Source organism: Indicator indicator, chromosome 13 (genome assembly GCF_027791375.1).
Source record: "Indicator indicator isolate 239-I01 chromosome 13, UM_Iind_1.1, whole genome shotgun sequence".
In the NCBI taxonomy this organism is placed as follows: Eukaryota; Metazoa; Chordata; class Aves; order Piciformes; family Indicatoridae; genus Indicator; species Indicator indicator.
Window position 1 is genome coordinate 19,586,794 of NC_072022.1, and position 26,841 is coordinate 19,613,634.

General features: G+C 49.4%; 2 protein-coding genes across 3 annotated transcripts; one reads left to right on the forward strand and one right to left on the reverse strand.

Annotated features, from left to right (window-relative positions):
- Nucleotides 1–186: 186 nt before the first annotated feature.
- On the forward strand, nucleotides 187–7,043 carry COPS7B (COP9 signalosome subunit 7B). 2 transcript variants are annotated; one of them, XM_054385970.1, is made up of 6 exons: nucleotides 187–348; nucleotides 1,552–1,627; nucleotides 3,138–3,226; nucleotides 3,786–3,988; nucleotides 5,170–5,275; nucleotides 6,709–7,043. In XM_054385970.1, exons 1-6 carry the CDS (start codon nucleotides 187–189, stop codon nucleotides 6,865–6,867), a joined length of 795 nt encoding a protein of 264 aa, XP_054241945.1. In that variant the 3' UTR covers nucleotides 6,868–7,043. The 2 variants fall into 2 exon arrangements, with proteins under 2 accessions (XP_054241945.1, XP_054241946.1); XM_054385971.1 differs by lacking the exons at nucleotides 1,552–1,627; nucleotides 3,138–3,226.
- An 11,597-nt stretch (nucleotides 7,044–18,640) lies between these two features.
- Nucleotides 18,641–20,442, reverse strand: NPPC (natriuretic peptide C). The gene is made up of 2 exons (XM_054386212.1): nucleotides 20,350–20,442; nucleotides 18,641–18,931 (listed from the first exon to the last, which is right to left on the reverse strand). Exons 1-2 carry the CDS (start codon nucleotides 20,440–20,442, stop codon nucleotides 18,641–18,643), a joined length of 384 nt encoding a protein of 127 aa, XP_054242187.1.
- Nucleotides 20,443–26,841: the final 6,399 nt, after the last annotated feature.

Below are 26,841 nucleotides of genomic sequence, written 5' to 3' on the forward strand. Positions count from 1 at the left end.
AAATCTGCATTCAAACCTGCTGGGTTCCTGGCCTGCCCTCTGAATAAAGAAAAAAAGCCCTGGCTCTGCTGACTGGAAATATTATTATGCTGGGCATACCTTCTGATCCACTGCCAGACAGATCCCAGCAGAGGAAAAAAGATTCATTAATATCATGTTCTTTTATTGACAGATTGAAAACCTAGAATGGCAGGAGAACAGAAACCGTCCTGCAATCTTCTAGAGCAGTTTATTTTACTAGCCAAAGGTACAAGTGGCTCAGCTCTCACTGCTCTTATAAATCAAGTGCTGGAGGCTCCTGGGGTTTATGTCTTTGGAGAGCTATTGGAGTTAACAAATGTGCAAGAGGTAAGAGATGAGTTTCTCTCCTAATGCCCATTCTGCACTCCCAGTGTAAGGAGTTCTCAGAAGTTTCCACAGCCAGCCTGTACATAAAATTTCTGTGCCAGGAAGGGCCTGCTGCAACTTACCTTGTTTCTGAAATGTTTGTGTATGAGTGATTGAGGTTGCATTTGCTTGTATATATTAGATGTTAAAAGGTACATGTATAAAACTTTGCTTCCTTAACGCAGTTACTAGTACATCAAAAACCCGGCAGCAGCAGTACAGTAACAATTTAAGAAGGCACCTAGCCAGCCAAGAACAAAAAAATCCCTTTCTACTCCTTCACTGTCCTGGAAAGCACAACTTCAATGCTCTCCAAAAAGTGTTTGTGAACAGATGTTTAGTGTAGCAGGCCTGGGTGGTAACCAAATCCAAACCATGGCAAAACAGGTTGGAAAGTACGTTCCAGAGCTTTTACTGAGTATGCCTCACCAGCAACCCCCTCTACTAAAATGATGGAATCTAAGTTGAGTGTCTCTGCAGCTGTGGTAGCATGGCATACAGCAAGTCTGGCTTTCCAAATGGCCTCTTAGATAAGCTGAAAAAAGCCTCTGTGGTTTTCAGCATCAGCTTGCAAGTGTGGGTTTTTTCCTGGATCTGTGTGCAGCAAATGGTATTAAAAAACTGCGCTTGATAAAAACCACTGCTTGTTGCTACAGTTATTGCAGTGAAGTGTTTGCATGTGAGAAGGGTGCTGCTGCTTTCAAATGTATTCACAATGTTGTAGCTTGCTTTGTTTTGATTTTTTTGTGGCTCTACAGGTAGATTGTCTTAGCTTTCCCAGTAAGAGCACAGATGCTTAACCAAGCACACCATTGCCTGCTTGCTTGTTATATGGTGAGAGGAGCTGGGCCAGTAGGATGTCAGCTGAAATCAAGAGTCAGTTTATTCTTTGACCTCCTAAGTGCCACACAAACCAGCTGACAGTTCAAAATATGCCTAACTTCTAGTGCATAGAAATGGCTGGATCACCTTGACTGAAGCTTCTGAAGTTTGCTGCTGCTCGTGAGGCCCGTGGGGGTCCAGCTCTTTAAAACTGGGACATAATTGCTTTTCTGGGTACTGTTTTATGTACACTTAGAACATTCTCTGGAGAAGTTACCTACCAGGGGACATGTTGGCCGTTGCCATGTTACATGGGACTTCTTTTGTTTCCTTCCCATCCAGCTTGCTGAAGGGTCTAATGCTGCTTATTTCCAGTTGCTGAACCTGTTTGCATACGGAACATACCCAGACTACGTAGGTAAGAGACTGCTGCCTGTTTGCAGAGTACTGAGTGGGTTGCCTTGTAGAATTGTCAGAGGCAGCTCTTTGCTTTCTGTGGTTTCTGGTGTAGTGTGGCAGGGTCAAAGTGTCCAAGAACAGAACCTGTGTGGGAAGAGAATTGTTCATAGGTGATCTCTGGGTCATGTGTGCTTTTTTTAATTACTGCAATGTGAAGGAAGGGCTGGAGACTGTGGTTCAGATTGGACTGCAGCACTGGGTTGTATTGGTCTGTAGCAGTATTCATTGACATTCACAGGCTGCTTACCTCTGCAGAGTGCAATTTCAGACATCTGTTTTGAAATTTAGATTGCATCAGTTATGGAAGCTGCAGAAAACTTAGGCAAAATTGTTCTGCATTATTTATAAAAAAAAAATATAAAAGAATAACCTTTTATTCTGTGACAGCATTGCTGAAAGAAAATGAAGCAAATGAAGCATTTCTTAGCTAGAATACAAATGGAAATAATTACTTTTATACAGCTTCAGAAGGACTATGTGTGAATCATTTTAGTGTTTGTCAAAATGTGCTGTTATCCCTGGTGCTTATGCTTCCGTTCTGCTACAATTTGATACTTCATTTGTGGGTGGCAACCTAATCCAGACCATTACAGTGTGACAAAAAATTCTGTCATAGTGCTGGCTATCACTGTGATGGATGAGATGCCTAATTCCTGTAAGGAGAAGTTGCATCTGTAAGTGCAAGGACTGGAAATTTCAGTGGTTGTGGAGTAACACGAGCCTCATGAATTCTGTGATGTGTTTGCTATGCATGGGTCTTGTGTCCCAGCATGTGACAGCACAGTCTATTCTTCCTTTTCTAGTGAAAAAAGAGAAAGGGGGAAAAGTAGTCCAAATATAGAGCATTGGGTGTGGTGGGATGGATAGGAGAACTTGAGTGGCCTGAAACACTAATTTCCGTTAAAGCAGGTATTTTAAAGAGTTTCTTTTCATTGGAAAGCTGCCTGTTTTCTTCCTATTTTTAAATATTCATGAGGCACATGAATACAATACAATCACAGTGAAGCCATCTAAGATTAATAATTTCTCCCCTCTTCCTGGTACTTTCAACCCTAAATTTACTTTACACTTTCAATTCTACGTTGTGCAGGTATAAGACCATCTCTCCTTACAGCCAGATCAGCAAAAGGAGATTTTATTCCTCACTAATGAAATAAAAATTACTTGGTGGTAAAAACAAAGCATCGACCAACTGTTTTGGCAGGACACCACTTGTGAGATATGAATTATATTCTAATTCCAAACCCAGAATTACTAAAGAAGCAGAGAATAATGGAATGGCCAACTTGTTTTTTAACTTTTCCCCTCTCTTCCTGGGTGTGCTAATTTGTCATCAGTATCAGCTCTCTACTTACCAGCACCAACAGGAGCTGGAGTTTATTCAGCCTTTCAGAATGTAGTGTTCTGCAGCCTGGATTATACAATCCTTGAAGGAAAGTCCTGATTCTCATCTTTTTTAACATTAACAGCAAACAAAGATAACCTTCCTGAATTAACAGTGACTCAGAAGAACAAGCTGAAACACTTGACGATTGTAAGCCTGGCTTCTAGAATGAAGGTAAGTACACCATGTGTCAGAGTAGTTGTCTTTTTGGTTTTGAAAATGGCATCAGCTCCATGGACTGAAGTTGTATGGCACTGCATGAGTACTCACAAAAAGTCCTGCAGCTAGGCAAGTACCAGTAATGTACAGCCTTCTCTCTCGGTGCATTTGGGACGTTAACCTGGTGGACTTTCACAAATGAGATATGAGGGTTCCTGAGCTGACATGCAAATTAGTCAGGAAGGGCTGGGAAACTTTGTATGGCTTCTTTATTGCTGGAGCTGGAAAATGATTCTTAAAAACACTGACTTTTTGTTTAAGATGAAAATAAGCACTGTTTTTAATTTTGTATACAATCCCATTACCTTTTTTCCCCTCCAGAATGTGCTATGCCAAAGCTTCAGGACTTACCAAAGCTCTGGCAGAGTGGTGGCTCTGCCATGACCAGTCACTGCTGTACTTGCAGGCTGAAAAGTGTAGCATACAATAAACTTTTGGGTCCTGACCTTCTGAGACTTAGCTGTTTATTTTGGCTCTAGGACTGTTAACTTATTCTTGCACTTACTGTTTTTAGTGCATTCCCTATTCTGTGTTGCTGAAGGACCTGGATATGAGGAATCTGAGAGAGTTGGAAGATCTGATTATCGAAGCGGTTTATACAGATATTATCCAGGGGAAGCTGGATCAACGAAACCAGGTGCTAGAGGTGGATTTTTGTATCGGCAGAGACATTCAGAAGAAAGACATTAGTAACATTGTCAAAACACTCCAGGAATGGTGAGGCAGTCTCTCCATCTTTCTTGTACATAGCTTGTTTTGTGGTTTGTTTGTTTGTTTGTTTGTTTTTTTCTTATTCTTTACCATTTCAGTTTCTGGCTCAATTTCGCTGTGTTCTTCTAATCAGGAATCTCATACCATAAGTAGGCACTTGGAGGAGGAGTCTGTTGGAGAGGTTTCCAAAGATCCCATCTGAGGTTCAATTTGTATTACATATCAAGTCAAACGGTACTAGATCTTGAGATTCTGCCTTTTCTGTAGTTTTTACATGACAGAACCCTAGTAAGGAGTTAAGGCCTTTTCAAACTGATGTGCCAACCTGATCTTATGGTGGGAGCTACTCCCCTTTCTGCTGTTACACTTGATAATCAAAACAGAACTGTCTTTCGTGGGCAAATTCTAGAGAATCAGTTCTTTGGAGAGGATGTCTCTTCAAATTTGAAGTTTCAGTTGCCTTTGCCTTCTTTTTGTTCCTGAAAATGCAGCCTGCAGACAACCATATTGGGACTGTGGCACTATCTTTCTGTACCTTTGCCAGAAAGCTGCTTCTCATCTTTTCTGTAAGATTCTCTTCCCACCTAAGGAAATTCCCTTGTAGAGTGTGGAGCCTGTGGCAGGTTCTGAGCTGACTGGGAATTGCTTCCTAGTCACTGTGGTAATGAGTGTAGGAAAAGTAATTAAACTGTTGGGTAAATACACTGTCCTGAGGTGGGGACAGGTTTTTTGCTTCTCCAGCTCCATCAATCCTGTCACAGCAGGAGGGCTCTGGCAGCTTCCAGAACCTTACAGCACTGTTTGGAAGGTAACAGTGAACCCTCTGCCAATTCCCTTTCTGCCTTCTCCAGTCATGAGTTTTCTATTGGAGGAGTTTTGGTTTAATTTTAAAATTGTACTTTTGAAAAACTCCTGCAATTCAGATGGAAAAGGAAGTTGTAAGTACGCTGAACCTGCACTTGCTTTCTGACAGTAAGAGTAGCATGGACTCTAAAGAATGCTGTGAAATGCATAAGTAAGCTGCAGAGCTTTTTCTTGCCAGCTTTTCAGGACTCTAATCTTTAAGCAGGAGGTATAAATTTAATAATCCCCTAAATGTTTAGGTGAGCATGGCTTTCCAGATTGCCTTACTGAGTTGCTCCAGAGAGGACTTGTAAACAGTGCTTGACATGGTTTGTATCTTGCAGGTGTGATGGTTGTGAGTCAGTTCTTTTAGGAATTGAGCAGCAAGTACTTAGAGCCAACCAATACAAAGAGAACCATCACCGAACTCAACAGCAGGTAGAGATGGAGGTGCGTACAGAGTCACTTCAGACTGCTCTATGCTCTTTGGTAAATGTTTGTTTACTGAAGAAAATAATCTGGTAACACCTGGTTAATGGTCATGGCTTCTAGACTGAAGCAGGCTAGCAATCATGCAAATCAGATGTGGTAGTCTGGGGTAGGAAGAAAACAGATCTGTTTTCATCTGCTAGTAACACCACAGATATCAAATTTGCCCACTCTGAGTAGGTTGGAACTTATAAATTTAGGCTAGGTGGCTGCACCAGCTATTGGTTTCCTGAATTGATTTTTCAGGAAAAGTGTGCTTTTAACATAGAGCTTTGATGCAGTTCTGTTCCTTCTGTATGAGACAGGAAGGAAGGAAAAAACAGTTCTCTTTGTTTTTTAAACCTCAAAGTACCATTAGCAAAAACCTCTCGGGTCTCATTGTTTCTGCAAAAGGCGCCCTCAGCAGCTTCCTTCGAGGGGCCGAACTAAGCCCCCAGACAGGGGTCCTGCACGCTCTCTCCAGCCCCATGAGCTGGGAGTGCTGCTGCCGCTGTGCCATGTGCAGCTGGACAGTAGGTGGCAGCACGGGCACACGGTTTCAGCCCCTCCTGATGTGTAGTTACTTGTGAGAACAAATCTTGGCTAATACAGCTGTAAAGGTGAAAATGGTCCTCCGGAGACACTTGCTCAGGGTTTATTTCTTGCAGAGTGCTGCATCCCTGCAGGTTTACTTTTGCCTTCTGAAGCAGCATATGCTTGGCAGTTTGATTGGCATCTGTAGTGCATTTGACTTGTCAGATGCCTTTGGCCTGGAGTGGGCACACTCAAAACTTGTTTTGGCCTGTGTTTGTTTTTTTTCTTTTTTTTTTTCTTTTTTCTTTTTTTCTAAGATTTGTTCATTGTATTTCTGGTGAGCTTTACAGGCTTCCAGGGGACAGAGTATGGTGCCTGGTGCTGTCTCTCTGCTTTTCAGCCAGAGCAGCAGAAGCAGTGCTGCTGCCTCCCACTAAACCAATTTCTGTTCCTGCTTCTAACAAATATCTGTGCCTCAGCCAGCAAGGCCAAAAGGCATTTTTCCCTTTTAAAGTGCTGTCCTAAGTGCTGTTTCTTTCACTTTCCTTTGTCTTTCCTGCTTCTTGGCCACCAGAATGCACTAAGGCAGGAGCAAGACCCTCTATCCAGGCAGAAATGTGAGACAATATTGTGCCACTGCCTATTAGGAATAAAAAAAAAAAATATTCTCTAGTTATTTTGTATTGGACCCAGAATAGAAATATTAACAATTCTGGCTGTAAGCGAGGGTGAAACATTACCTTTAATAAACTCAAATGGAGAGCACATTTCTGGTGGGAGAGTTTATTTTATAATCTCCACTCTGTACTCCAGGGGCTTTTCAGTATGTTTATCAACAGGAGGAAGAAGCAGGTGTTGATTCACTCTCTCTTCTTGGCCAGGTCACAAACATAAAGAAAACATTAAAAGCTACAGCCTCATCGTCGGCACAGGAGATGGAACAGCAGCTGGTAGAGCGAGAGTGCCCTCCACACACAGAACAAAGGCAGCCCACAAAGAAGATGTCCAAAGTCAAAGGGCTGGTCTCCAGCCGTCACTAGAACATACCATCTAAATGTCATTCAGCTAGGAATGACAACAGGAGGAGCAAAAAAAAAGGGCCTGTGTCTCCTTTTTCAGTGGGTTCTGGGCCAGTCACTTCCAGGCTGGCAAATAAAAGCCCTCTCTGAATACAGCTCCCAGTTAGCAGCACCTGGCTAAGTTACACTGTGCAGCCCCTATGAATTCCCAGAGTGTCCCTGTTGTGGTCCTGTAAAGAGGGGCTTCTGAAGAGAGGGACTAACCAAAAGGGGCAGCAAAAAAAAAAATTAATAATCTGTGGACAGTTTTGCTCCCTCCCAGCCAGTTTCATTGCTGCTTAACCTTGAGGAAGCTGCTGTACTGAATCGGGTCTTGGCAGAACTTCTGTGGCAAGCGTCTGAATCCCAGGGTTGAAGTGTGGCTACCAAAGCCAGGCTGGGAGCGAGGAAGCCATCAATACAGATCTTTTCATTCCCAAAGGGAGCGCAGAAAGGTTTCTAGGCCAGGAACTGCTTTACATGGAAGTCTTCAGCCTTTCCACTGCCCCTGTCTGTTTTAAACTGGGGTGAAATTCACACTACCTCGCTCTGTGAAGATGAGATTCAGTGCTGGGCTGTTTACTTAACTGTCTGTTTACTGCCCTTACTAAGCCCTTTAATCTCTCACAGATTTAAAGCACTGTTCTGCATCTTTGAGGCACCAATACAATAAGGAGGAAGCAGGCTCCTCTTTCAAGCCTTCCTTCTTGCAGGTGGCTAGTTAGGGGCATACTAGAAACTGTTCCCTTTGAATGTGATGTGACCTCCCAGAGCTGCTTGTGAGTTGTTTCCCCCATTGATACCTTCAAAGGGCAATGCATTCGCTCTTCCTGGGATGCTAGCAGCAGTGGGCTGTGTGGGAGAAGAGCCCCTTTGGCACCATGGCAGGCTGGTGGCCCAGGACCCACTGGCAGGGGTCGCAGCAGCATCCCCTTGCTGAAGCAATGGACTTGACTAGGCTTTCTGAATTTTGAACACTTTCAGGTTGTATTTTCCTCCTTTTTTTTTTTTTTTTTTGTACATTGTTGTGATTCTAAAGCATTTCAGCCTTTGTTTTGTGTTGGGTTTTTTAATTTGTTTTGTTTCTTTTTTTTATTTGTTACAGACTAACTTCAGGTGATTTACACCTAGTTTGGCAAGGTATGGGGCTTTTTGTTAGGGGGGAGGATGGGGTTGGCATTGAAACCACAATTCACAAAAAAAGCACATTTTAGAAAAAAATTAAAAATGTTGGTTTAATGTCAGAGTCTGGAGTCTTGGCTTTGAGGCTGCTTTAGGCTTGTAGTCCAACAGCACTTGTTCACTTGAGCATTTACTTGATTCTTGTCAGGTCTGACTAATCTCCCTGGTGCATCCAGGAGGCAGGGAAGTGGTTTTCCCATTCTGTCAGTGGTTTGTCTTTGTCCAGTTTGCTCAGAAGGATCTGTGGCTTTGCCACAGATGAGCCAAATGCCCTGAGCCTAAACACCTTTGATGCCTGATTATGGAAGGTTTGCAGTTGTGCTTTGTCTTAGGCCAGTTGATTCCTTCCTCTGAGTCTAGCAGAGTACTTACTGCTTTGTGGTTTGGCCCCTGCATTTCACTCCATGCTGTAAAGAGAAGGGCTTTCTGTGTGTGGGCAGGGGAGCTGTTTAAGCAGAGGACTGTGACAATGCTCCAGTCCTGCAGCCAGCTGTCACCTGCACTTGCTTGTGCAATGCACGTGCCTTCCTCTTTACTGCTACCAGAATTCTTTGCCATCTGCATGTTTCCAGTCTTCAGTCACAGGACTGGTTGTACACTGGTGAAAGTAAATCCCTCTTCTCCTGCAGTGCAGGCACAGCAGCTGTTAATCTTGAAAGGTAGATCTAAATACCTCCCATCCAATTGCCTCTGGATCACGTCCCTTGATTTCCAATTCTTTGCCAGCTCTCTCTCCCCCTAGAAATGCTAGCAAAAAAAGAAAATTCCCAGGGAGGGATGTTAAGTGAATAAGCCCAGAGCTCAAAGCCTTCCCCTGTATCTCAAGGGAACTGTTTCCCAAGCAGTGACATCACTGTTTTCTGTGCTAGCATCTCCCAGTGTTTAGCTGACAGCTTCTCAGGAGGTGTAGGTGGACTCTGTGTACCCAGGCCTAATAGATCTGTGTGGTAGAGATGAACCAAGTCTGTTCCTGGCCTGTGTGGGCAGCTGTACTGTACTGGTCATCCAGTTCCTGACTAGATTTGACTAGTGACAAGAGGGTCTGTGATCCTCACTGGCTGTTTTCTTTCCTTCCCATTTTTAATATCAGTCTTGGAAAGAGGCAAGATGAATACAAATGCCTTCAGAAATCGTTTTAGCTCCTCAGCAAGCTACAGTCTGCTGGGAAAATAGATGTGAATTTGGCATCCTTGGTGTTTATTCTCTGCCAGTCACAGGAGTCACATCAGTTTGCTGAAGCTTTTTTAGTGTAGTGGAAGTTCTTAACGTTTTTGCTCTTCTCAAAGCCTGGCTGGGGGTGAAGTTCTTGTTTATGCTTCAGTACACATTGCCTTTGATCAACAAAGAAACAAGGGAGGAAATAGCACTTTGAATAAAGAGCTGTCCCATGTTTGACGGTGGTAGAGGACAGAGAAGGAAATGGAGTATTGAAGGGAACTGAGCTGTTTGCATGTTTGGCTTTCCTGGTGTGCCAGCGAGGCACTTGGTGCTGCAAGAGGAGGGGGTGTCTTTGCAATGAGCCCAGCCTGAGATGAGTCATTAACAAATGACATGCACAGAGTACCTGGGGGAGGCAAACAGCTCTGCAGCAGCTGGTTAATGAATCTGGCTTGAAAGAAAGAGTTAGAAGCTATTCCAGGAATGAAGCAGAAGGCATAGTTGTTAACAGGGAAGGATGCAGGAGGTGCTGTGCTGTTTTGAGAAGGACAACAGATAAAGGCTGCATTGACTTTGTGACTGCAGGGAGGGCAGCAACTTGGAGCAGAGTTGTGTGAGTTAGGGGCTGGCAGGGGCTAAATTGCACACAGTTTCAAGGGGAGAGTGCCCAGAGACCCTAACTGAGCTATGGGGATATCAAAGCAGAGGTGATGCAAACTCCCATGTATTGCTTGTGCTTGCTGGAGGCATCTAACAGAGCACTACTGGACACTGCTCCCTGATGTGGGGAGAGCATCCTGCCCTACTTTGGTTTATGGCAGTAGTGAGCTGCTCCAGCTGCAGCTCACTTCAAGATTGCAGCAGGACATAGTTTGAGCTATTGAACTTCTGTTTGCTGCCCTTACCCGGGGGGAGACAAAGTAGATGGAGCTGCCTTCCCTCTGCTCTTCATGGCTTTATTGCCTAGCTTCATGTTCTGCAGCTCCACTTGTACTAGTGCTTGTTTAATATGGAATTGAGCACTGAGCTGGAAAATGGAAGAGAGGATCTCAGCTGATTGCAGTGCTGGTAGACTGCCCTAGCCCTAAAGCTGTGCCTCCTGCTAACAAATGTCCCTGGCATTCCTGCTGTGACTCAGTTGATACCAGCTAACATCAGGCAATTCTGGAACATCATAAAGGAGTGCTAATGTCAATCTTTTTACAGAAAAAAAAGTTTTGACTTGAAATCTATTGTTCTTCTGCTTCACACCTCCTTAGATAAGTTGAATGCTAGCTTAGTCTGTAGAGAGCAGGAGGGAAAATCAGTGATGCTGACAGGCCCTGCTGTGTTCAGATTTGAGACCCATCCTGCAATCAATCTTGTGTAGACCTCTGAAAGCCCATGGGTGCTTGCAGAACTGCATGCAGGCTTGCAGGTACTTCTCTGTGGATAGGCTACAGCAGCAGGACCTGCAGAGCTGCTCTCCAGAGTGAAGCTGAGGAAAGTGAAGCTTTTGTTCCCATAGAAGAGAGCAGTAGTAAGAGGTGGCCCTACCATCCCACCAGCCCTGCAAAGTGGAAGGCTTTGTTGTTAGCATTCTGCTTTATCCTGTGAGGGGGAAATGCATTGGTCCATGAGTGCAAAAAGGAATTTGGGCTTAACTCTTTGCAGGGAAGGCAGAAAGGAGAGTCTCATCAACTCTTGTAACATTTTAATACAGTTGTCAATCACAGGGATAAGCCAGACTTTTCCTAAGCTTTCATTTCTGTGTGGGTTCATGTACACATATCTAAGGGGTTCAGAGAGGCGTCTGGTCCTGGAAACCACATAAAGCCAACCTCCAGATAGGGTAACACAGTCAAAGCTGCTGCACTCCTGGGTCTGCTGGAGCTGCTGTTTGTTACTCCGGTGTCTGAGCTGGTTGCAAACTTTGCAACTGAGAGAAGTAGCACTGCCCCTTGTGATTCTGAATAATGGGGAAACAGAGAAATTAACCTGCCTCCCAAGTATATAGGCCCAGCTACCCACATCTCTGGCCCTTACCCCCATGCAAAATTTTGTGTTGGTTCCTCTCCCCTCCCTTCCCCCCCAAAGTCCTTTATAGCATCTGGCCTAATGCGAGAGAACCAAAACCTGAACCCCTCTTCTTATTTTGATGTAACCTGAGAAAGAGTAACCCAGGGGCATTAAGAAAGGTAAATTAAGTTTAGAGTGATCTCAGCTCCTGCTTGTAACCTCAACCTTGATTTTTCCTTGTGGAATTTTGACCTGACAGTCTGATTGGATTTCTCAGCGGAGTTTTTAGAAATATGTCCTTGTGTCACTCTGGTTGATGTCTCTCAGAGACTGACGACATTTTGCTGATATTTCATCAGATTTGACCAGAGATAAGTGATTGAAGCTGAAGAGCTATGCTGTAAAGAGAGCATATTTACCCCTACCTTAGGCTGCACCCTGCTTCTTAGTGGCACTGTGGTGGCACCTCCATCTCCCATAGCAAACCACATGAAGGATTAGGCAGAGCAGCACTTTGCTCCCTATCTGCAAATACACAGACACTCACACTTCTTTTTTTTCTGCAGTGTACAGACCTCACAGATGTATTTTCTGCAGGCTGAAAATTGCACAAGTGTGATAGCTATGACCATGGCTTTTGATGTCAAGAAGACAACAAGATGTCCCTGCTCTAGCAAACTGGGACTCTTGGGTAGTAATAGGATGCCATAAGGTCATATAACAGTCCTGAAATGTGTATTCCTCCACAGAGTACAAAAGCCTGTGGTCCTTGCTTGGTGTAACTTCAGTAGAAGATAGGACACCTACAGCTCCAAGTCTGCTATAGGGGCTTGTGAATTTCTCTGTCATGAGGCCATTTTACACATGCTCATGCACACATGAGGCCTTTGTGTTTCCAGAAGAGCTGACTGTGGTGGGTAAGTGAAGCCTTGCTCCATCAGTGATCAGCATTTTCTGCAAGTATTTTGAGCTTGTCTGACCATGGGGCTGTACCTTCGAGGGCATGAAGTTTGGAAGCAGTGCTGCCCAGCTCTCCAAACTCTTCCTGAAGATGCTGTTTATCTCACCAGCCCTGATGTTTCAGTCACTGTCTCATGATTAGCACAGTCCTAAGGCTGCTTTGTGCTGATGCAATAAGTGACATTTTGGTCATTTCATTGTCACCTTCACAGCTGTTAGAGAGCACCAGTTCCTCCAGGATCATCTGCCAGCTGTAATGCTCTTCCTTTTACATCACAACTGTGAGATGCCACCTCTGCTTGCTGGCAGACAAGCCAGGTGGGTAGGCATTGCTCCTCAGAGCTGTGCTCTATCTAGGCAGGTGTGGGCTGTTGCTGGTTTAGCACAATGGGAATCAAGAACAAGGACAGCATTACAAATAAGGGTCAAAGCAGAGAGCTGTGTCCTATTCCAGCTCTTCTGCAGCTGCAGAAGGTAACCGTGGGCAAAGTGGCTCCTCTGCAGCTGTGTTTCCCACGACAGAGGTTTGTGAAGTGCTTTGGTCTCCTGGCTGGGCAGAGGTTTCACTGCCGATAGAATTGGCAATGTGTGGATATGGCTGGGGGGAGAATCTTTAGGCTTTTTAAGCTTTTCTAGAAGTCATCTGCCTCCTGAGTACCGTACCCTTCTTCTCCCCTGATGCAAATAAGGTGGTCCACTGTGGGAATATCATCCTGGAGTATTATGGGTAATGTACCAGGTTAATTATAGAGGGGGCAGGGAAAATAGCCTGTGCCATTTTCAACAATATCAAAGGGATGCTACCTAATGATTTTCCTATTAGCTGTTTTCCCAGCCTGCCAGAGTCACTGCAGAAGTGTCATTTACAAAGGCAGTTTGCAACTCATTACCCTGGGTTTTCACTGTAGTTCTGCTCCAGAGAGCGTGGGCTTTTGCTGTGTGCCCCAACCTAATGAATTGCCTGATTCGGTTAGCACTGCCATCCCTTCTGACAAGGTTAGTTGCTGACTGACAGGAAGGGGCCTGAATTCAATTCCCTTCTTGTTTTCGCTTTGCACTTGTGTCAAGCACAGGCTCCCTCTGGAAGCTGCCCTGTGATCCCTTCCCTTTGTTTTTCTGCATTCTGAGGGAAGCAGCCTATGCTTGGAGAAGTCCTAGAGCAAGTGCAAGGGCGTGTGTGTTGCTGGCCCTAGCAGTCCCAGCTCAATGCCTTAAGTCCCTTTCCAGTTGGAAAATTCCACTGCTCTCCTGCTCTGGGGTTGTCTTTTTCTTCATTGGTTTGGGATTTGTTGGCACCTGAGCTGAGCTAACCCTAACCCTTCAATAATAAATACCTTGGAGCAGTTGCATTAATGGTACCAGAGAAAAACAAGCAGTGTGGGTTGGGGGAACAGAAATTATTTCCCACTTGTTTGAGGGCAACTGTGACCCTGTTGTGGGAGCTCTAAGGTCTGCTCCAGCCTGTTTGGGCTTTGCAAGGCACTTGTACAACAGTGCTGGAGAAAGCTCTTGTCCTTTTTCACTAAAGAGTAGTGTGCTTTTCAGGCTAGGGACCTATGGCTCTCTTGCTAGAAACAGCTCCTGGAGAGGGGAAATCAAGGCTGTTCTTGCCACAAGTGTTCCCACTTGGAATCTGAATGTGGCTGCTACTCATCCAGCTGGCAGGGCAGGAAACATGTAAGTCCCATGTGTGCTAGTTTGACCTGGGTGTGGAGACAGGACCTTGGGACTGCTTCCACACTCACTTCCAGGTGTGTGGGTAGATCTCTGCTAGATGTAGGTCCTTTGAGCCTACTGTTGAGGTGTCAGATGCAACCCCCCTGAGGCTGCAGCTCACCTCCAGGACAGCTCTTGCTGTTCACTTACGCCGTCTGTGGGCTAGGATGTGGCAGGGGAGTTTTCCAGTGCTGGCCCTACATCCTTTTACTGGATGTCCTGAGGATTTGACCTAGGTGTCCCATAAGAGAGGCAGTGGCGTGAGATAAATTTATTTCTGCTGCACTGATGCCTCCTTCCCTGTCAAGTAGATTCCTGCGGCCCTTCTCTTTCCTGCTGGCCTTCTTTCCTACTGTGCCCATCAGGGACACCCAATTGTGGCCTTACCGGGTGCTTGCTGTGCTCCAATGAGCCATTTCTATTTCCCATTCTTGGCTTGGCCACCCAACCAGGGAAGGTGCTTGTCAGCCTCGGAAAAGTGACCTCTGCTCCAGTGCCAGCCACTGCCCATCAGGACTGTACTGTGTAGGTGCTAAGGCTGAGTGGATCTGAAAGTTTTCCCAAGTGCTTTCACCCTCCGAGTGCTGCCTTCTCTCCTGCATGTCAGCTCACACCCCTGCCACGTTCCTGTCCTGCAGGAGGGAAAGGGTGACTGATGCCTGGTCAGAGCAGAGGCAGCAAAGTAAGGAGCCAAGCTGTTATCCCTTCCTTCTGCACAGGGAGCTCTTGCTCTGTTCTCTCTCTACTTCTTGCCAAACTGATGTCCTTTTTCAGTGCAGCTTTGTCCTTTTCCTTGGGCTTGCCCTTTTCAAGGAAGCCCAGTGGATGAAAGGAACCTGTGCTGCACTTCTGCTCTCAGTACACTGCAGAGGAGAAATGGAAATTCAGGCCATATGTGAACACAGGCTGTGACCTCTGGGATCTCCCCCATCCTGAGCTCAGGTTGTATCCCTCATAGGTGGTCAAATTTTGGGGACTAAATTCCTGAGATCAAGTTCTCTCAGCACTGTTGAGGAAAGGCTGTCACTGGACAGATGGTGACAGCCAGATTCCAGCTCTGGCTTTGCAGCAATAAGCTGGAACTGGAAGAGGAATTTGCCCTACCTTGGTCACAGCCTGGCACTGTTGTGGTCACTACTTCAGCTTCATGTTCAAGGACTGGAACCCTGAGGGGAACCAGCAGTACCATCTTACATGGCTGTTTGGCCCTTGTGTGCAAGGTCTGCACAGAAATTGATTCCTTATTGTCCCTCAGGTTTACTAAGAGTGGATGGTCCCCTCTGATGGGCATCTCTTTAGTAGCTCCTGGTACAGCCCCTCCTTCCCTCCAAAAGTGTGCACAGCTGGTAGAGTGACTTCCACCAGTGTTGTATTCACCTCACCTGGTACAGCCCCTCCTTCCCTCCAAAAGTGTGCACAGCTGGTAGAGTGACTTCCACCAGTGTTGTATTCACCTCACCTGACAGCAGGTCCTATAGACATTTCTGGAAGACTTTAGCTAACCATGAGCTACCAGCTGCCCATCCTGCCTGCCTGCCTCCCTCCCAGCTCAGCCTCCTATGGCCTTGATTTTGTTCCTCATAGGCAACGTCTTACATGGTCCATCAGCTGCTGCTTCCCATCCACCTGGACTCTGTGGACATTGTGAGGTGGGCACTCATCTCTGACGGAGGCTTTGCTCACACAAGTCTAGAAACGTCACAGATGTGCTCCTAACCTGATTGAGCTGTCAAGTGTCTGGCTGAATCCTCTTGTTCTGTAAACCTAATGTTCTCTAATAGTTGGGGAGAATCTGGCTGGAGGTTTCTATGGTTTCCTGATGGTTGCTAAGGAAAAGGATCTCTTTGCCTCTAGGTCTCGGTGACTTTCTTTTTGCACTGTCCTAGGCACTGGAGCCCAGCAGAACATAATACTCGTTGTTTCCCAGCCCACTACAATGGTCAGGGCATAATTTGTGACTCCCGTCACGGCTGGGCTCGGCGCCTGCTGCTCTTTCTTTTCTAAGGCCTCTTTGAAGACTGAGACCAAAGAGCCTTCATGCAGGAGTTTGTGTGTTTGCTGCGCTCCCCTCTCCCTTGCTGCTTGTTTCCTTTAGAGTTCCGACTCGTTTTGAAGATTTATTTAATGCACTTTACATAGCAAGAAGCTGCAGCAACAGCTGTGTCCGTGAATCCTTACCAGGCAGCTCTTGGTATGTTTTGGTCTGTGTATTGTCCCAGCCACAGTTAAACAAATCTCTGCTGGAGGAAGGGGCTTACAGCTTGGTGGTGAAAAGTTTGGCAAGTGGGAATATCAACGGGACACTTAGTGAGCTGCTGGATCATGGAATAACAGTGCCTTTGGCACAGAGCTCTGTTCCCACTAGTGCAGCCAGGGGCCAGATCCAGTGAGGTCTCTTTGTTGCTGTCAGCAGGGACTGCATCTCCGTAGGGCACCTGGTGATACAGCTGCAGTGCTGGAATGGGATCTGGACCCAAACCTGCAGGCTGGAAGCAGGTAAACCCCATTCAGGCCAAATGCTGCTCTTGTCACTCCATTATCAATCCGTGTCTAGGTTGTTGAGCGTGATGGGCTTATTTCCACGAGTGTCACTCAGGGTATGGGTGATAGGTGAGCTGCCCGAGGCTGTGCTCTCACAGGGAGCTCAGCTGGGTTCTGCAGAGGCCTACAGCTGCAGGCAGCACTGAGCAGGATTTGGTCCCTCAGAGCATCGCAGGATTGGGTTTATTTTGCATATGGGATCAGCTGGCCTCTCTCTTGCTTCTGACTTTTGTAAGACATTGGAACAATCCTTCTTGAACTCTGTTAAAACCAACGGATCTGACATTTAAATTGTATGTGAATTTGATAAATAAAGACAGGTTACAAAATGCCACATGGAATGCTGATTTTTTTTTTTCCTTTTTTAAAAGTTTTTCAACTACTTAGGACAAAAAATGTTACAATGCTTGACTTTTCTTTTTCTTTCATTTAGTTACATAAATAATTTTTTTTTATAAATATCTCTTTATAAACAATATATAAATAGCTTTACAACATAAATACATTTATGCATGACATGAATTTACAAACAGCAAAGTTATACAGCTGGCTTCATCAGTCTGTTGGAAAAGCGCTGTCCCTTGTCTCGGTGAGTGTTTGTATATATAATATATATATAAGATAGAGAGCACTTTAAAAAAAAAAAATAACAAAACCAAAACAGCTGGTGCCATCACTCCTCGTACCAAAAAGAAAAGCACAGCCACATCTTTTGTCCAGTCCAGAAGGGGGGTCTCTGCTCTTCTAGGTGTTGCCTGGGGGATGGCCCTGCCTGGCCACAGTAGGAAAAAGTGGACTACAGATTCAAAGCCCTGTGAGGAGCAAGAACAAAGTGCCTGTTAGTACTTGCAGTATAACACCTGTTACCCATCCCAAGCTGAAGCCCCCTGCAAGAAAAATCCTGGTGTGGGATGCTGAAGTCAAGAGAAGCCCTCCCTGAGCTTTTTTTTGCTCTTTGCTTTCTGGCTATTTGGTATTTAAGAAAGAGCCAGAGGGAAATGTGCTGCTTCTCCTGGCCCTGGGTCTAGGAGAAATATTTTTTTAATGAGATTATAATGATAGGATGAGTGCAAGCCAGCCACGCAACTTGCTTGCACTTCTAGGAGCTCTGAGCTGTGTGAGTCTTTGGGAATAATGAGGGGCCACTGCTCAACGGAGTAGAGGAGCAGCACCCACCTCTCCAGGTGGAGCTCTGGACCATTGCTGCTGTCTTGGCATGGCTGGGCCCTGTTTTTCCTATTGCTCTGCAAAGCAACAGGATGCCTGGGTCCAGTCCCTTCCATGTTGGATTATGTTACTGTGGGGCTGAGGTGCATCCCTATGAGTGGGGCTGTGCTGTGGAAAGAAGAGCAAGCAGCCTGGGCTGTACTGGGCTAGTGCTTCCCCTGGTGTGAGTTCACCTGCAGGCAGGGAACAAGCCAAAGCAGTGCCTTGCTCATGCTCAGCACCTTTAGGAAAAGTCATCACTGGAGGAGTCACTGTGTTTCTCTGGTCCCTGTGGGGAAGTGAAGCTTCTCTTGCCCGTTGGTCCCTAAGCACAGTGGCCATGGAGTGCTGTAGGAAGAACTTTTTCCGGTTTCCCTTAACTTGCTCTGATAGAAAGCCCAGGTGAGAAAGTGCTACCCTTGTCTGTCGCTCACCACAACCAAGAGACACCTGGGGAGATTGTGTATTGGTTTTCCTTAAAAGAACTGGAGCATGGTTGAGACAGGTGCCTTGCTAATCCTCCCATGACAGGCAGTAGGGGGTATCCTGCCCTCCTAGCACCTGTCCTTAGGTCACCTGAGTCTCTCAAGCATAGGAAGCAACTGTGAATGTATGGCTGCACTGGAGCTCCTTCTGCACTTACCGCTCACCCCGACCCCAAGCCTGCAGGTCTGGCTCATACTAGGAGCGATCCAGCCTGAGCTGCTGCGGGATCAATGAACTATGGCTGAGGGTCTGATCCTTCTGCAGAGGCCGGTAAGACAGCCGGACAGCAGGAGGGTTTGCTTGGACGATGGGAGCATAATTAAGGCCAACTTTGGAGTTCTCTCTACTCACCAGCAACGCTGGGGTCTGCAGCTGGCTCAATGGGCTAACTACCTGCAGAGTCCTGCCCGCTGGCACCTCCCGCCTGGAGCGCATGGAGGGGTAGCACGGCATCCCCGGAGCCCCCCGTCCCGTCCCGCCCGGCCAGGCACTCACCACCAGGGGTCCCTCAGCATCCGAGGCCGCTCATGGAGCCGATGCGGTCCAACTTGAGGCCGAAGCAGCCCTTCCCCATCCCCTTCTTGTGGAGGCCCTTGTGGCGGCGGCCCGGCGGGTCCTGCAACAGCCGCGTCCAGCCCGGCCGCGGTCTCGCCTCGACCCGCACTTCTCGAGCCTCCCGTGGGCCGGACCCGCCGCCGCCGCCGCTGCTGCTGCTGCTGCGCTCCTTGTTCCGCTCCTTGTCCCGCTCCGCTGCCGCCGCCTCGGGCGGACCCGCCGCCGCTGCCGAGCCGCGGGAGGCCTGTGGGGAGAGAGAGGGTCAGAGCGCTGCTGCCCCCCAGAACCCCCCTGTCGTCGTCTTTCCCGCGTCAGGGCTGGGGAACTCCCCGGCAGGGACCCGCGGCGGGGCCGATGTATCCATCCCGCAATGCACGCCTCTAAGCAGTGCAGCCCACCACTCCGCCACTATGCCCGAGGCATCCTCCCCCTCCCTAAATCCCTGCCCTGGGCTTAGAGCAACCCGCAAAATAGCGGTGCCTTCTACCCCTCCCCTCGGCACTTGCCCAGGTCACTGTGTGCCACCCCCAGCCCCTAGCCGTGCTGCTGTCATTGCGCACACCCACCACGCCCCCCAACAGTCTGAAGGGTTCTGGCAGCGGACACAGTGGCCCGGGCAGGTAGGGCACTGACTCCTCTACCAGCTTTCAGGCCATTTTGGTCATTGTATCCCCTGCCAGCTACATTCCCTGACAGTTTTCAGGGAGGTGTTCCTGCCCCCCAGCCCCGCTCCAAGGGGATGGTGATACTACTCTGAGCAGCCCTCCTTAGACCCCAATCTTGCAGAGTGTCCCCAGCAGCAGTGGGGCAACCAGGGTTCCTCTTTACCGCTGCATCCTCCTGTAGTTACTTCTCTCTGGGTTCTCCTACTCCTCCAATTCTGACCCACAATGATCGGGGGCACACCTCCTTCCTTACTGCCCCCCATCTCTCTCTCTCCCTGCTCAGGGATGCTGTTCCCCAAGCCCTGGGGTTGCTTACCCCCATTTATCCCCCTGACAGCCCCCTCAACCTGTATCATCCCTTTCTCTGCAGCCCGCACTCCAGTTCCTACAGGGACACCCCCAGCTCCATCCTACTTCCGTCTCTGGGGCACCTCTCAGTCCCTGTCCTTGTATCTGTGCCCTCCAGGCAGTGCCACCCAGTATCGGCGGCCTCTGGTGCATCCCTCCTCCTCAGCGTCGTGGGACACCCAGCTCCTCGGGACACTCCCATTTGGGGTGCCACTTCCCCAGAGGACGCCCCGGCCTGTTTGGGCAGGGCTGCCTGCAGGGTTCTGGCCTCACACCCTCCCGTTCATGCACCTGCTGCTGCCCACCCCGCTCGGCGTCTGCTTCCCTTCCTCAGTGGCCCGCTCCGAGAGGGTCCCGGGGTGACGCCAAGGAGCAGACTGTTGGCCCCGCTCCCGAAGGGTGCAGGACAGACGGCACACAGCGTCCGTTCCAGCCCCCGGTTCGGGGCTGACGTCCCCAGGACACACATGCTTGGGACAGGCTGGAGAAGCCGGGAGTCCTCTAGCGCTCAAAAAGCCCACAGGGAAGGAGAACTCCACTTTGTACTGCCTCTGCCGCCCCAAAGTCACCCTGCGTCTCCCCCCACGTGCCATCAGGACCCTCGGCGAGACGGGGAGAGGAAAGAGAGGGGGGACATCTTCAGCCGTACCTTCTGTGGGAGCTGAGACACCGGCTTCGCCTCCAGCCTGACAGAGAGCAGAGCGAGTAAAAGTCCACCAGCCAGCAAGGGTGAGATCCGCATCCTGCGGGACCGAGCGAGAGGGGGCCAGGAGGGCAGCGGGGAGCCAAGGGGAGCCCCGGGGAGAGGCCGGCACTGACGGGAGCCAAAGTTCAGAGCGAAGCCCCGAGGTCCTCTCCTGCCGCCTGCGAAGTGCCGAGCTAGTGAACTTGGGCTTTCTGCTTCATTCATTTTATAACCCAACCTGCTGTGATGTCATCTAAAACACCAAGGTCCAACCCGCTTCATTCTACAATAGCAGGAATTTAAAGGGGGGGGGGGGGGGGTTGGGGGGGTGTCCCCTCTACCCTGGCAGGAACAAATGATACACCAGCCCAAGGCAACCGGCACGGGGAGTTGGAGAGCAGCAGAGCGCGGAGCATTTGGCTTCACGCATCCCCCAACCACCCCGTGCTCCCTTGCAACCTGTCTGCCCTCCCCTTGCCCGGCTACCCCGCAGACCGTCCGTGCACCCCAGTTTCCTCAGTAACCCCCTGCACAGGAACACGGACAGTCTGCGGGGGCTGTCTCAGGCTAGGGTGCGTCCCGGGCGGGGGGGTGGGGGGTGGGGTGTGTGTGTGTGTGTGTTAAACCCAAAAAGCAGCACAAAAAGCACTGTGTTCCCCCCCACCCCAACCCAGGATTAAATCAGAACCTGTATTTATCCCCCAGCGTTTCTGTCGGGTCCCTGGCTGGCAGGAGGAGGACATTGCCTTCACTAGCAGGGACGCTGGGGACACAGGGGATGCAGGGGACAGTGGCACTGCCTGAGGGCACCTACATGTGTCCCTTGTCTTAGATCAGGTAACCTGCTCCCTCTGCACTCCTGGGGGGAGCTGGATGGTGTCCCTGGATTTAGAAATGGGGCTTTGCACACATGCTTGGTAAGTCCTTTGCAGAGCACAATCAGTGTCACAGGGTCCCTGCTGGGGACAGGACCCTACAGGTTGACTGTTTGCGGGGTTGTGCAGACTGGCCTCCTCTAACCTGCTCCTGGAGCTGGAGGGTATGGGAGAAGGATGCAATCCCAGAGCCAACTCCAGAAGCTCACAGAGCCTTTAGAGACACAGTGGGAGACCCCCACTGCCCTCACCCTTCCCCTCCAGCAGCCAGAAGGGCAGGATTTGTGCCACTGTTGTTGGTGTGCCTGGCACTTGGGCAGCTCTGAGGTTGCAGTTACCTTTTGCCTGTGGAGCTCGGCAACATTCCTGGCACTTTGGCTGAAGGAGTTACTCTTACTGGGATCAGGCCAGAAGAAAGGCACCCTTCTTTGCAGAAGCATGCAGGACTGAATTGCACCAGGCTGGATTTGCATCCCAAATCCCTTCCTGGGACCAGGGAAATGCTCTCTGCTCTTTCCCCTCTCCCTGGCATCAGGTCCAACCTGGTCCCTTCCTCCTGCTTCTTTTCTTAGCCTTTCTGAGCTCTTCTGCCAATGGGCTGTGGCTTTCTTGGGGTCTGTATTTTCCCTGCTGAGGAGCAGAGAGATGTTTCCTTCTCCATGGCCCAGGCTACTGGGCACAGGACACTTCAAAGGAGATTGGCTTTGCAGCTCCACGTGAACAGGAGCTGGAAGGAGAAGGTCTCGGCGGTTTTTCCGTTGTGCCTGCCAGGTGGAGACAACTTGGACTTTCTGGAGTGTAAATTTGTGCTTGGGCATTTGACTGCATGCAGGCAGAGTAAAGCAATGGAGTTGGGATTAGAGCTGACTCCAGGAGCCAGGGATCTGTGGGTGCAGGCGAGGAGCAGAGAGAGGCCCCTTCTCCTGGGGTTCAGCTCCCGTCCCACCCAAAGTGTAGCTGAGAGGTGATATCCAGCCTCTTTGGGGTGCAAGGAGGGGGCTCTACAGCACTACCTCCTTCAGCAGGGCTTGTGCAGGGGAAAGAGGAGAAGCAGGCAGATGAGTGCTGGGTCTCTGCAACCTGGGGCTGTCAGGGTGCCCAAGGTCACCAGAAGCTTGGCAGCTGACACAGGGTCCTGCCATCAGCATCCTGGTTGTGCTGGCTCCTGCTCTGATGCTGCAGGCAGCCCTGCTCCATGGCTTCTCCCAGGGGGAACCATAGGTGGGGAGGGGACAGGAAATGTCATGGTGTGGGGAGGAAGGGCTGCTGTGCTTGCCACCAGCCCCCTACACACTGTAGGATGCAGGGTTGGGAGCTGTACACAAGCTTCTCCACCAGCCCCTTTCCCCAGAGAGTTGCCATAAACGCCACAAGGCAGCCAGGTCTCAGCCAGCGCCCAGCCAAAGGAGGCTCGTCCTGTGCCCTTGGCTTTCACCAGCGTGGTTTTCATTAGTGTGTTTTCTTTGTCACACTGCGCAGGGCCTCAGGTTTGGGGGAGGCTGTGCTTTATAAATCCAATTAATCTTGTTATTCAAATTATTCTGCCTTTTCTGCTGTAAGTTGCTGGAGTCAGAGCCCGGTGCACATCGAGCCTTTCCCTTAACTCAAACCAGATCGGATCCACTGAAGGTGGAAAAAGCCCAGAGCTGGGAAAAGGTGTGGGCAGGAAGGGGTTAAGGGCATTAAACCCTTTTGCTTCATGGGATGGGTGCCTGAAAGCTTTTAACCCTTAAAGGGATATGCCTTTTTTAGCCCACCCTGCAGGATGCTTGCCCAGGCTGAGAACTGGAAGGCTTGGGACAAGCAGCTGAGAGCACGGGATGGAGAGGACTGTGCTGTCTGTGGGCTTCTCCTGGGTGCTGGAGAGCAAAGGGGATCCTGCACAGCAGGACAAGGAGGGATGGAGACCCATAGGATGGGCTGGAGGGTGTTACACCCCTCTCCATTGCACCCAGGCAACCAAAGAGAGCTGGAGGGGATAAAAAAAGGGGGGTTACAGGGCTGGTTTGCCCCTGAGGAACTGAACTGGTATTGAACCAGGGGTTATGGGGAGCAGGCTGTGGTGCATTAGGTGAGGGGATGGTACAGAGGGACCTAAGAAAGGCATGAAATCCACATCTGATTGCTCTTCATGTCACATAATGTACGCAGCACCCTGTCTCTGTGACAGCAGATTAAGGGCTGTTCAGAGGTGTCCACCCAGCCTGGACTCAAGCCACTTCACCCCTTTGGGTCCTGCTGGTCATCACCCAAATACAGGACATATCCTGCCCTCCACAAAGTCTCACTCCCAGGGTGGGCAGGGAAGCTGCATGTGCTGGGAACTGCCCCAAAGCAGAGAACATTGCTGCTGTAGGGCTGGAAATGCAGAGATACTGCTGAGTCTTACCAAGGTGGGGGTGACCCCCTAAGAAGGGATACTTGGGGGGACTGTCAGTGCATGGGTATTGGTGAAGGGTGTGTGTGGGAGAGCACACGAGTCCCTGTGCCTGAGGATGGAGAGGGATTCATCAAAGTGTGACTGGTGCCAGCATGATTTGGAGGGTGGGAGGAGATGGGTCATGGGGGTATGTGTGACAACAGCATGGGGTGTTTGGCCCCATCACAAGGAAGGGGTGAGTGATTCTGTGGGAGAGCCTGGATCCTACCACACAGTGCTGGGGCCCCAGCTCTCTCAGCTGAAGTCAGGAACCAGGTTCCAGGCATCTGCCAGAGGACAACTCCAAGAAGGTTTACAGTACAGAAACATGGACTCAAGCCTGAAGAAACCTGTGCCACTGCAGCAGCCAAGAACCAGCTATCTATCTCCTTTTTCTTCCAGTTGGTCTTCATTAGGGAGCGTGTTTCAATATGAGTTTTGGGAAATTGCTGCCCAGATTTATGTCTCTTTTGCTGCCATGGGCCAGGGAGCATTTCTAGGTGGATTGATGAGTAACTGTAGTGTGAGGATTTCCAGCTGATACCACATGAAGGCTGGTTGTCCCTTTGCAAAAAGAGACATCAGAAGGCTCTGTGCATGTGATGGAAATGCTGGAGCAGCCAAAGTTCTCCTGCAACCAGTGGTGAACCCCAAGGAGCTGTTGTTTAAGCACTGTCCCAGAGTCCATCAGTGGCTTTGGAACAAGCCTGAAAACATTGCTGCTTTTTGCTTGTCCTGCCTGCATTGCTCTGTGCCTGCTTGGGGCAGGGCCAGGGGAATGGAGCAGGTACAAGGATGGAGGAGCTACTTCCTCTCCAGCAAAGCCACCACCTACCAGTCCCCAGGGAGATGTGTGCTGGTATTTGCCAAGAGGACACCACTGATGGTTTAATGTGCCACCACAGGAGCTTTATACAGTTCATGTTTTTTTTTTTTACAGATTTCAGAGTACCTCTGCAGGGCTGTGGTGACAGCAGGCTCAGCAAGAAGCAGGTTTCTGGCAGGGATTTCAATTTTGGCTGCAGGGGCAAATAAGCCACCTCCAGTGCCTATGGTGGCAAGTGCAGCAGGCGATAGGCTCCTTGATGATGCATGGAAGCAAGCTTTTCTGAGGAATAATCTGATAGTGCCCAGGGCAGGAGCACCAGCTGGAGGCTCAGTTGTGGCCACTAACAGCCCAGGGGCCCAGGCACGTAGCAGGCTGTCATGGGGACAGGGTGGCTTTGCATGCCAGGGTGCAATGTTTCTGGGTGCTGTGGCCACATCAGTGCCTGCTTCGCTTCCAGCTCTCTGGGTCTGAAACGCTGTTGGAGGCTTCAGCCTGTTTGAACATCCCTGGTGTTTGTTTTGGATGTTGCTGCTGAATGAGGCATTACAGGAAACACTACATGAATTTACACTTTCCTCTGTCTCCTTTGGGTCTGGAGGAGGGCTCTGCCTCAGGACACACACACGGCCGACATTCCCTGTTCCCAAACTGGGACTACAATGGGAATTGATCCCACAGAGCTGCCTGGATAGGCTGGGAGGAATGGGCTGCAGATACAGCAAGGGCACAGAGATCAATATGGCATCTCTGTCCCTTTCCAAACCTCCCAGGGTGGTGAGAGCAAGGAGATAAGAGAAAGCCCTGAGGGGAGAACTCCAGGTCCAGGCTGCCTCAGTGGCCTGAGGGGGGCTGGAACACAGTGTCTCAGACTTCTGTTGAATACTGTGAAAATGAAGCAATTCTAATGCACAAGTGAGTTCAGGCTGTGAACTTCCCTCTGTATCAATCCTCAGAGGATAGAAACTGCTTTGCCTCCAACTTCTGGCAGCCTTAGCTCTGCAGCTAATGTAGGGGCAGGTTGTTGAGATTTTCCAAGATAAACACCACAGATGTCTTTGTCCTCCCTTCCTCAGATGCCTTCTCCCTAGAAACATGGGTCTGGCAGTGTTTTATTCACAAACTGGAGGTCCCAACACCAACCCCAGCGTGTCAGTTTTGGCACTGAGTATCCTTTTGGAAAAAGGTACTACCCAAAGAGGTGATGGCCTGGAAAGATACATTTGTTCCCACAGGGAGCCATGCCTCGTGCAGATCCCAAGCAGGGATCCAGCAGGCTAGCAGGGATGGATGCCTGACCTGTACCTAGGAGGTACTCTCTTGTGATACATCATGGTGCTGGAGCCAGATGCCACTGCTGCATCACGTCACCCCACTGCAGTCCCAGGGTGGGAGGGTGTCTGTGCCATAATGTGCTACGTGCACATCCGGGCCAGGTGAGCAGGTCCTCACTAGCCCTGTGGCTCCGGTGGCAGCACATGCCCTGGCTTGGCAGGAGTCTCTTCCAGCTGGTTGGCTGGGCAAAACTCTATCATCCTGGAAGATGCTGTCAGGAGCTCCCTTGTGGCACCCTCTGCCAATACCAAATGCCCCCCAGCCCCTCTGAGCTGGCTTCCTCTGAGCTGGGAAACCAGTGCCAAGAGATGGGAAGTCTGTTTTGACATCTGTACTTTGAGACAAAACCTTTGGGCTTCACAGGCCTTTCCCTGGAGTATCCCAGATGTGGGAAACCTCAGGGGAGCACAGGGATGCAAGGAGACAAATTCATGCTGGTTTCAGGGGTGCTGATAGTTGAGCCCAAGCCTTGTGCCAGGGCTGTAATCTCACCAAAGCCAAATCTGAGCTTTTTGCTCTTTTTAAATTCTTTTTGGGAGTCTGGCTATCTCCCACAAGGGAGTTTGTGTTGGGGCCAGGATAAGCAACACTGGATGACCCCAGCCAAGGCAAGGGACTGGTGAGGGAAGGGGTAGATGTCAGCACCACGGATGGTGAGGCAGTCTTGAGGAACAGATAATGGTCCAGCTGGACCTTGGCTGGGCCTGGGAACAGCTGGGACTGCCACTCCTGTGCCTGAAGAGCAGTGCTGGCTGTGGGGTGTCATGGTGGCCCCGCTGCTGCCTCATGGACAGCCTGTGTGAACGTGCAGGGCTCCACAGCCCTAACCTTTTGCTACCAGACAGAATAACAATGCTGGCCTGCTGGGGGATAATGGCCGGTGTTTGCTTGAGATACAAAGGCACAGAGCTTTCACATGAGGTAATACTGATAAGTGAGGCTCTCACTCACTGCCCTGCCTGCCTGCCAGCCAGCAGTGGGGCCAGCAGCACCCCCCGCTT